General features: G+C 38.2%; 1 protein-coding gene across 1 annotated transcript; it reads left to right on the top strand.

Moving 5' to 3' along the window:
• The first annotated feature begins 949 nt into the window (after positions 1-949).
• LOC141592135 (uncharacterized) lies at positions 950-6,638 on the top strand. The gene is made up of 4 exons (XM_074412715.1): positions 950-1,103; positions 2,484-3,502; positions 3,598-3,717; positions 5,137-6,638. Exons 2-4 carry the CDS (start codon positions 2,498-2,500, stop codon positions 6,130-6,132), a joined length of 2,121 nt encoding a protein of 706 aa, XP_074268816.1. The 5' UTR covers positions 950-1,103; positions 2,484-2,497; the 3' UTR covers positions 6,133-6,638.
• Positions 6,639-11,066: the final 4,428 nt, after the last annotated feature.

Genomic DNA, 11,066 nt, shown 5'->3' on the forward strand with positions numbered 1-11,066 from the left:
CTTTGTACTCCCTCCCATTCTCAATAACTCTCTCTATTTCCTTTTTCGTCTATTCACAATACTCTTTCTATTTCTTTATTTGGCAAACTTTTATACTTATTTTAATCACCTCATCCCACAACAATACTCATACTTTATCTTATTTTAATCACGTTACCTCACAACAATACTTATTTTAATCACCTCACCCAACAATAATATCACACAATATCTTTCCTCTCTCCAATCTCCCACCCCCACTACAATACTTTACCATATAATACTCCCTCCCTCAATTCTCGCGCCCTCCATAAATAGGGAGAGTTATTGAGAATAAGAGGAAGTATTTATTCTTTTAGGCTCATCTTTTCTCTTATATCATAAGAAAATTTATACCCTTTCTGTTTCAGTGAAATGTTTACCTATGCTTAAATGCTTTATACACAAAGATCAAGGTATAAAGAGATGGGAAATGTTTTTAATATTATTAACAGATAAAATAGAGAGTAAAATATATCCAAAACGGAAAGGTAAACTATTGAGTGAAACACCGAAAAAGGTAAGCATAAACTATTGACCGAGGGAGTAATAAAACAAAGTTAATAATTTATCGTCACAAAAAGCTGTGGACAGTAGGCCGGCCGAGTTGGTGGAGAGTGAGCCTGAGCCCACCTCACAGGCTGATAGTGGGTTTGCTGAGTCGGGGCGAGCTAGGGATTTGGTGGCCTTGTACTGGCCGGATTAGACCATGTTCTTTTGGACTGAAATTATCTAAACTGAACTGATTGGAGCTAAAGTGAAGTAAAGAATTAATTTGTGAAGAAAAAATCTGAACTGAACTGAATTAAACTGAACTAAATTAAACTGAACTAAACTAAAATGAGTTGAAATTAAGTCCAAAAGAACAGAACCTTAATATGGGCTGGCCCGAACATATGTCCACCTTTATATTGTTAACCAGACGAAGAGGTGTGGCTGGGCGGGCGAAAATGCGAAACATGCAATAAGATCGACCCGGCAAACCACAAATCTGATTTCTGAAAACCAAAAGCACGACCTAAATTACTGCTCTCATTCACCCTTTGTATTATTTCATGCTTGATTTTCTCAATCAATTCCTCCAGGTTTACTCTTCGCCTCTCATTACCACTTCTTCTTTCAATTCTTGTATTTTTTTTTTTTTGCACATTATTTATGTCTTCTGTAGTTGTTATTCTAGATTCCTGGGGGTTGGGGGGGATTCAGGGCATGCGTCAAGTGAATTACCGAGTACTCCCTCCGTCCCAGTCAATTGTTTACCTTTGCGATATCTTTTAATAATCGAAGCAATTGGTAAACAAATGTCTGAGACGGAGGGAGTAAATCCCCAATCTTACATAATTTATGCCAGTTTCTTTTGTCAATTACCATGTCTGTAACTGTGTGTACACGGGATGAGCTTCGCATAATTGACTATGTACATGTTGGGAAATTAGCGTCAATGTCCCACGTGCAACGGAAGCAACCAACCGACAAGTAAACCGTAAAAGTAAATAAATGTAAGCAATAATAAGATGAGACGATATTTTAGGGTCAAACCCAGGGCAAAACCTTCCAAACCGGAAGTAAAACCCACTAGCCAAATCGACTAGAACCACTATAATAATATAGTACCAGTACAACATAACCGTCCCGAATTAATACCAATTCGAAACCCACAATAATATAAGATAACAACCTCTAGACCTCCAGTAATATTAGTCAATGCCACTAATATCACCCCTAGAGTAACCTCCTAAATTATTGTATTATAACACCCGTTATACTGCCTCTCACCCTCAAACCCGTCTTGCTATTTTTTACCTAGCTTAGTCACCTTGTTTGATATTTGTTTTGAGATATTATTGTGTTTTTTTCCAAATGAAAACCATCATTTATATAGGAAAGCCTATGGAACAAATTCCATGTACTAACATCTTCATAAAGACATTAGTCCCCCTTGTCCATAGCTAATACAATGAATCAAATATAATTCATTGAACTCCACCATGTACATTGTAACTTTGTAATGTATGTACATGTAACATCTTGTAACATTGAACAAAACTTGTGTTGTACAATTGGGTGTTACCCAACAGTACACTGTGTAACCTTTCCATGACTTTGGTCTTTTATATTGACAGTTTCAAATGATGATTCATTTTAGTCGTCCTCAAATTATTTTGGGACTACTTACCCTTGTTTTGGATGCGAAAGTAGGAGGTAGAGCTATGCCATTTTCCTTCCTCATGTTTCCTATGTGGAAAGAATTCTATTTCGTTTGTAGGATGGGAAACGGATCCATCCATTTCCCTCCCCCTCCGTATCCCTTCATCCCAACTTGCTAACCTATGAAAAGTATTCTCCCAAGTCCCACCCTCGAAACACTTTCATCTAAACGAAGGGTCAGTTTTTGTTGTTGTTGTTGTGGACTTGTGGCCTTGTCCTATGTATTCTAAGTTGTTTCCATTGTATGCGGTATTCAGTTGATAAAAACAGAATGGTGCGGGGAAATCGTAGGAGGAATGGTAAACCTCCTTCCAACCCCAATGGAATTGTGATTTCTGGACACCAGAATCCCAATTCTTTGCAGCCCCAAGGTAAATTGTCTAAAAAAGCTAGGCGTCGGAATGCTAGGAAGAAACTGAAAGCTCTAGAAAAAGAAGTTGCATCCCAGAGTAATGTTGCTGTTGAGGATGGGAGCAAGAATACTACAGAAGAGGGCAAAGAGAGTGATTTAGTTCCAAATGTTAAGGAGAAAGAGGAACCTCCTTCCAACCCTGATAGGATTGCGATTTCTGAACAGCAGAATCCCAATTCTTTGCAGCCCCAAGGTAACAAGTCTAAAAGAGCTATGAATCGGCATGCTTGGAATAAACTCAGAGCTCTAGAAAAAGACGTTGCATCCCAGAGTAATGTTGCTGTTGAGGATGGGACCAAGAATACTATAGAAGTGGGCAAAGACGGTGATTTAGTTCCAAATGTCAATGAGAAAGGGGAACCTTCTTCTAAGATGAGCGACAAGAAGAAAAATGTAGATAAGAAACATGATGAGATAAGGGTTAATCACGACGGTCAAAATTCCGAGAGTAAAAATAAAATTAAGAAGCATGACGAGGTAAGGGTTGATCATGGTTCTAATCCTGAGAGTAAAAACAAAAATAAGAAACGTAATGCGATGTGGGTCGATCATGGTCCTAATCCTGAGAGTAAAAACAAAAATAAGAAACATGATGAGACAAGAACCGGTCACGGTCCAGATTCTAGAAGAAATGTTGCTGGATTGATTTTCATGTGCAATGCCAAAACAAAACCTGATTGCTTCCGCTACAAAGTCATGGCTGTGTCAGCAGGCAGGAAGGAGCTTGTGCTTGGCATTAAACCTGGTCTAAAGCTTTTTCTGTATGACTATGATCTAAAGCTTCTGTATGGAATTTACGAAGCATCAACCGCTGGAGGTATGAATCTTGAGCCAGCTGCTTTTGGTGGAGGTTTTCCTGCTCAGGTTGAATCATCTCTCTTTCACTTTTCTGTTACTGTATTTTTCTTATTCCCTGTATATTATGTTGATAGTGCTTGGTGATTATGCTTGTTTCTCAGGTGCACTTCAGGATCTATGAAGACTGTCTGCCTCTCCCTGAAAGTGTTTTCAAGAAAGCAATTAAGGAGAACTATGACGAGAGAACAAACAAATTTAAGACTGAGCTAACCTCCAAACAAGTATGAAGCCCCTTTCTCTATTTTTTTTAATCAGCATTTGCCTTTCAGGTACTTAATGGCCGTTAAAATTGTTCGTGAGTTTCGTTAGTTTTAGAGAATCAAATGACACAAGTACCTTACTCAGAATTTTCAAGGTCCTTTTAGATGGGTAAATAGAAATAGAGAACATGTGCGGCCGGAGAAAGTAAAATTTGTAGCAAGTTAATTTATGGACATTTGTGTTATTAAGTTTCTTATATATTAACACATGATTCACTTTTAAGGTATTCCGTAACCTTAAGTTTTACTTTGGTTTTCAAAATCGTTTTAATTTTTATTCTCGATTTAAATTCGAAGTTTTTATAAAAGAAATCCAGACTTCGATTTTAAAACCTTAAGTTTACCTTCTTTTGTATTATGTTTCACTTCCCTTTTGTTTTTCACTTTTTCTTTTCTATATTTTCGCATTTTGCGGTCTGCGTTCACCCATGGACGGTTCTAAAAGATGATTCATGTCAGCCGACCCCAAATCATTTTGGGATTAAGGACTGGAATGGTTATGATCAATTCTAATGTTTGGTTGGCTTATTTTGGAATAGAGTTAGATAGTTATGGATTCTAAAGACATTCCAACCCCCCCCCATACCTTGTTATCTCCAAAGTTTCTAACTCCATTCCCCTAAAGGTGAAGAGATGATCTACCAAACAACTATACCCTGGTGGTGTGGGGTTCTAAATTCATCCTTCTGTCGTATCACATTTCAATCCAATCCATTCGATTTTCTTGAATCATATGACTCTAATTGTTTCATTAGTTAATTAATCACATATTTGTTTTATGTAGACATCATTACATGGTTTATGTACATATCATTGGCTTGCTTTTGAAAAATGCAAGACACTTAGACAAGGAGGGTGTTTCCTAATACTTACGATGCAATCCATACTATGGTCCTGTTGAAGTTCTTTATAGGGTTAGAAATTAGCTCACAGTGTAACATCTGAAGGTGTTCCCATGAGCAAGATGCTTTTGATGGGAGCCTTGCTTTATTACCGTAGAGAATTGAACCATTTGTAATGTGCGTCCACTGCGTAGGACCATCATCTTCGTTCATTAAACTTCATAGTATGAAGGTTGGCTCCACATAATCACTTGTCCATTAGCTATCATGAAATTGACCCTTTGTTTGGATACAAATGTGGTGGGGGGCGACTTTCCTATGGGTTTAATTTGCCTTGGAGGAAAATAGGTTCTTCCTTTTCCAATCCAACTTCCTAACCAATAGAGATTGTCCCCTTCCATTTTCCTCCCCTCTATTTCCCTCCAAATTCCTCCATCAGAAGAGTCTCAGTTACAAATAAAGCCGGAGTTCTATCCTTTAAATCTGACATATATTGGTGTGATTTATTTGAGATTTACAGTGGTTCTAATGTGTGCAGGTTACCAAACTTAAATCGCTATTCCGTCCACTACCCCAGTCTCACAAGGACCATCCAGCTGTTCAGCAACCTTCATCTTCTTCTGGTAAACGTTGTGTCCCGGAGGAAGAATATCGCAAGTTTCATCTGCAACCTAAATTACATGTTCCGAGGCAGAATGCAGTTCCTTCTGCTCCAATTTCCGAATCTTACAGAAGTAACCAATACATGGGTCAATCTATCCGGAACTCTGCCTCCATGTACCGGGAAACCCCCTCCACGACAGACCAAATTTTCAGGGATCCCATCCTGACATATAGGCACATATCTTCATCACAGGAGCAAGTTATCGGAGATACCACACTTGGATATGGTAGTTTATCATCATTGCAAGGTCAAACAGTTCGTTCCGAGCCAGATTTTCTTCGCCAGAACGAGTATCCAAGGTATGGTCTAAATAGGCAAACTGAGCCATCTTCTGATCCTGCCTCAACATATAGGCACATATCTTCTGCACAGGATCAGCTTGTTGCAGACCCCACACTTAGATATGGCGGTTTATCATCATTTCAAGGTCAAAATGCTCGACCGGAGCCAGTTTTTCCTCACCAAAACGAGTATCCAATGTATGGTCTAAGAAGCGAAATCGAGCCATCTTTTGAGATATCAGGTCAAGTCAACTTAGATTCCCGAGCGAATCAATATCTCCATAATAATTATCATGGAACCTCATCTGATCCTTATATAAGGTTATCAGGAAGGGAGACAGCTTATGAGGTTTACAGCCAAACTACTCTGACCACGGCACAACCACCTGAGGTGAAGCCAGGATTTCATGGTATAGATTATCCGTTGCCAAGAAATGCGGCTATCGAAGGAATATACTCACCATATGCTTCTCATGAGTTGTCATACCACAACCCAAGGAATCACCAGGTTGGAGGTCCAGCCGACAATGGGCCTGCACCAGTGTCTTCTCGATACTCATTTGCAGGTGCTTCATACTCTTATAGGTAGAACATGCTCTCTATCATTATGTTATAATGGTTTTGGCCTGGTGCATGTTACCTTGCACAGGGAGTGGAAGTTTTGAGGAATATTTTCCAGATGAGTGGTTCGATTGGTCTCTCTTAAATGGATTTGCTTCTAGTCGAGATTCATATTCCAGCATGTAATATGAAGTATGAACGAGGAAAGACGGATATAGCTGGTTGATGAAAGTCACAACCAGCATCAACCAGCTACATTAACTAACTGAAATCATTAACTGTGTATTTGTGGATTTAACTGAAATCATTAACTGTATTAAACTTCATCTTTGTGCCTTTAATTTCTCCAGTAGTAGGCCTTTCTTTTGTTCATTCATATGTAGTTTATTTCTCTGCTGTACTTGTAGTCTGAACTATGCGGCGAATGATCTTTATGTTGCTGCTGCTACCTTGCTGTATGTTGCAGTGTAGGTTCTCAAGTATTATCTGGTACTCTCTGTAACCATTCTATTAAACTACGGTAATTGTGACAAATAGCGGGACTGCGGAAGTGCGTACATTGCAAATGACGTGTGTGTTGGATTTTCTACCGTGTACCCCCAAGTTTTTCCAAATTCTAACATATACCATTGGTTTTTATTTATTATCGGTGTGTCCCTAAACGTAAAGATGAGTTTTGAAAATCATAATTCCGGGTTTTCAAGGGTAAATTATGGCAAAAAAAAAGGTAGTTTATTGATAAGTAAATAATGATTAAGCATATTTTTAACGAGTAGCAAACTAAAATTACATGAATAGAGTTTAAAAAGAGCGGAATTTGAGCATTTGGTTATTTGGATAACTATGTATTGAGTTTAGCGGCATTTTGTATATAATTACTCCCTCTGTCCCGGTCATTTGTTGTCCTTTTCCATTTTGGGGTGTTTCAGTCATTTGTTGTCCTTTCTATTTTAAGAATGAATTTGATGAGTAATTTGGTCATTTACATTCAATTTATTCCACATGTCATTTAGTAATTGACCCTTCTCCCTTTCCTTGATCTTTGTGCCAAAACCAAAGGACAACAAATGACCGGGACGGAGGGAGTAATTTTTAACAACGAAGGGTATGCCATTAAGTTTCGAGAAAAATAGGAGAACATTGTAGACCTGACTGTAGGATCCAGATCCATATTACCCATTGTGGATCTGATGGGGCCTTGATCCGATAGGTCTAATCTTCTCGATCCAGATTTAGACCTGATGGATCTAGGGCGGATTTGGATCTTATGCAGGTGTATATTAGTTTGAGTACCAACATGTGAGACCATGTTTATCAGTTGTTACTACACCCTTACTTAGACTTAATTCCTACATTAAAATACTAATATATACGGTATGTTTTAACCTACTTATAAGACCTAGTTTCTGATTTTGTTATTTTATCAAGCCCTACTTAAACCTAGTTCCTGTTTTCTTTTAACATCATATATTTTTATTATATCTTTACATCATAATTTATTTAGATAATAGTTATAAATGTATTTACGATTAATATTAAATTAAGTTTCTTAGATAAAAAAACAAAAATATATATTAAAACGACGATTACATAGTAAGTATAACATGACACTCGAATATTTAAAACACGATTAACTTAAAATTAAAAGAAATAAACAACATTTTCCTCAAAAAAAAAAATACTCCGTAAAAATAAATAAATAAATAAACAACATTAAATTAACAGTAAGTCTCCCTTGACGGGTGTATCCGTCACTAATTTGTGACAGGTTAAATATCACTCACATGAATAGATAAGAACAAAAATCAGAATACCTAGAGAGTTAGAAGTATAAACTTTATTCAAAACGTCTTACTTGTGACGGACACTATCATTCACAAGCTTGCGACGGATAGTACTCCTCTCACAATAAGGCAAGTGGGAGGGCAAGTGGGGGAAAATGGAGCACCCTATAAATAGTGTCACTTGCATATTGTGAGAGGGATACTATCCGTCTTCAGCTTGTGACGAATAGTACCCGTCTTCAATGAGAATTTGTGAACTTTATTTGATCCGTCACAAACTTGTGACGGACAGTACACACATTACTCAATAGTGATACATTTCATGTGACTCTCTGCAAAAATGAAAGAAAGAGTGTGCTTCGTACTTCTAATTTTGGTGTTCCTGCACACGGTCCAGTAGGTCCAAAATGGACCGTTTGGAACGACTTCAGCTGCCCATAGTTCCTGCTATTTATTTTACTTTACTTTTTTCTTTTAATTTTCTTTTGTCTAATAAGACCTAGTCTTTATTAACCCTACCCATAAACGTATACCATCGATGTTGCTGGTTGAACTATGAGGCCTATTCAAATTCCATGAAACGGCACCTGAATAGTCCTTTGAGAAGACGTAATTGAATTTGATATAAAAACTTGTGTAATGTTCTAAAGAGGCGCCAATTGTCAGAAGAATAACCCGATTTTAGTTGTTGACGACTTACTGATGTTGGAAGTAATGCAAAGGCTAGTAATGTTGTCTAAATACATTACATTATAGAGAAGTCTTCCATTTTCCTCGTAAGAGAATCTCTACACTTTCTCCACTACTTGCATGATTTATAGCCACTAACTCCATGATTTTTGGCTCATGTTCATGGTGGTTGTTAGGTCACTAACTTTGTGGTTATGGTGCTAATTAACCACTATAAATAGAGAAGTGTAGTCATTTGAGAATAACACATCTTCATATATCTTTACTACCTTCTCTATGATAATTTTGAGCATACCATATGAGTTCCAACTCCTAATAGTTAAGTACACAACTTTTAGGAGTGTTGTGTGACATTGGGGGACGACGCCTACATCGATTTGTACCGTAGTCGGGACGATTTCGTTTCTCATTCAGTGGCTTCCATACCACAACACAACAACAAATATTCTCTAATTATATCTTCGCCCCTATAGTGATACTATATTTCCAACAACTGATAGTGGACAGTAAATGGATTATACATTCGATGTATGTTCCCTCTTTAATAAGCTCAGAAATAATACACATATGCTCAAAAACAAATAAAGTTTGAGGTAATAAGCTCGGAAAAAACACACATATGCTCAAAAACAAGTAAAATCTGAGGTAATACATTCGATGTATGTTCCTTTTCCTCGATAGTGAACTATGATAATTTTTTTCTCGATAGTGGACTATGATAATTTTTTTATATTTAATATTTAAAACCAATAATAATTAACCATATAGGGTTAAATTTTAGAGATCACCGACAGCTGAGACAATTTCCTTCGGGATACTGAAGACAATTCAATGGGTTGACTAATCCTAAGTGTGGTTTTTTCATTCACAAGAGTCAGGAATTGAACCTATGACCACTTGTTTAAGAGATGTGAGCCTTATCACTCACACCAGTCAACTTTGATATTTTTTGTAAATGTATTAAGAAACAATAGTTAGAACCATATTTTAGACAGATTTTTTTTTTATTTTTTTATTTTTTAATTTTTGCAATATTTGATCAAAGTCGACTGTGTTGGTAAGTTTTAAAAAAAAATATTGTCATCAATTTACCCTCAAAGAAAACACAAATTTTCACTTTAGACGGATACTATCCGTCTAAAGTTGTGAACGGGTCAAATATCATACCACTTTCATAATAAGATAAACAACAAGTGGTATGTCACCACCTTGTCTTTATGTAAGTGATGACACATTTGACTCGTCTACACTTTAAACGGATATACCCGTCTAAAGTGAGACTAATTGAAAAGAAAAGGCTTTGAAAACTAGTACTCTTTGGCGTATTGTTCCCTCTTTCCTAGACCTGGCAAAAGCAACCCGACCAGATTGACCCGACCTGAAAAAGCTGACCCGAGAGTCCGAGACCCGAAGTGACCCAAACTACATCACCCGAATGTGACCCGAAAACCCGAATTGACCCGTCCGGACCCGAACATGACCCGAGCTTTCTTGACCCGTACTGGCTCGACCTGAAAATGACCCGATCCGAAACCACCAAACCCAAAAATGACCCGACAAAATATAACTCTAATTGAACCGAAAAGACTTGAAATGGCTATTTCTCTATTATTCATTGACCCGACCCGAAACAACCCGACTCGCTTGACCTGAAACAGACCCGACAACAAACCCGAAACAGACCCGTCCCGACCCGAATTAACCCGAGCTCAACGAGAGACCCGAATAGACCCGACCCGAATTAGCCCGACCCGAACCCGTTTTACCAGGTCTATTCTTTTCTTTTTTCATGCTAGTCGGGTTTTGTTCCATCTTTCCTTAATTCTAACATTTGTGCGGTTCAAATTCAATTCTATGTGGAGTATAATGTTTTGTGTAGTTCAAATTCATTTTCACAATTTTTATTGTCCAAACAAATTGTTCCGGGTGTAATTCCAGAGCAAGTATCGTTACCACCCGTGGCTTGTAGAATGATGTCTTGGGTTGGACCCTTCTTGCTTCTATCGTCTCCCTCGGCCTCTCCTGCAACAATGAACGAACTGAGGGCTTGGCTTTGTGCCAAGCGTACTCACTCCGACGCCCAAGTCAGTAAACTTAAAGGATTAAGCTGTGTTGCTTGGCTAGGTATGTATTGTAGAGAGATAAGGGAGATATTACCAGATGAATAGTGTATTGAGGTTTTGTTGTGGATTAGTTGGGTGCCTTCCTCAAAGAAGGTTGAGGAGTATTTATAGGCTTTCACCTTTTGTCACGTAGTGGCCAAGTGGCCAAGTGGCTATCAGGTGGAAAGACCGTTCTACCCTCGGCCGATGGACCTATGGCGGTCACGAGGGTCTGGATGTGAGTACGCGGATATGTGCCCCGGTAGTTGTCGCCGTGACCAGTGGCAGCCGATGGGGCGCATCGGCTAGGCCCACTAAGTCGTTGACTTCTTTGTGGATATCTTTGACCTTGCTCGGTGTGTTGACTTTGTCGAGGTGCGAATATG

The sequence above is a fragment of the Silene latifolia genome, chromosome 7, assembly GCF_048544455.1.
Source record: "Silene latifolia isolate original U9 population chromosome 7, ASM4854445v1, whole genome shotgun sequence".
Lineage (NCBI taxonomy): Eukaryota > Viridiplantae > Streptophyta > Magnoliopsida > Caryophyllales > Caryophyllaceae > Silene > Silene latifolia.

Excerpts from the sequence above, each read along its gene's own strand:
- LOC141592135 (XM_074412715.1), top strand. The coding sequence starts at position 2,498 with ATGGTGCGGGGAAATCGTAGGAGGAATGGTAAACCTCCTTCCAACCCC. Across the intron at positions 3,503-3,597 it reads GTGGAGGTTTTCCTGCTCAG|GTGCACTTCAGGATCTATGA; the intron begins GTTGAATCATCT and ends CTTGTTTCTCAG. Across the intron at positions 3,718-5,136 it reads CTGAGCTAACCTCCAAACAA|GTTACCAAACTTAAATCGCT; the intron begins GTATGAAGCCCC and ends TAATGTGTGCAG.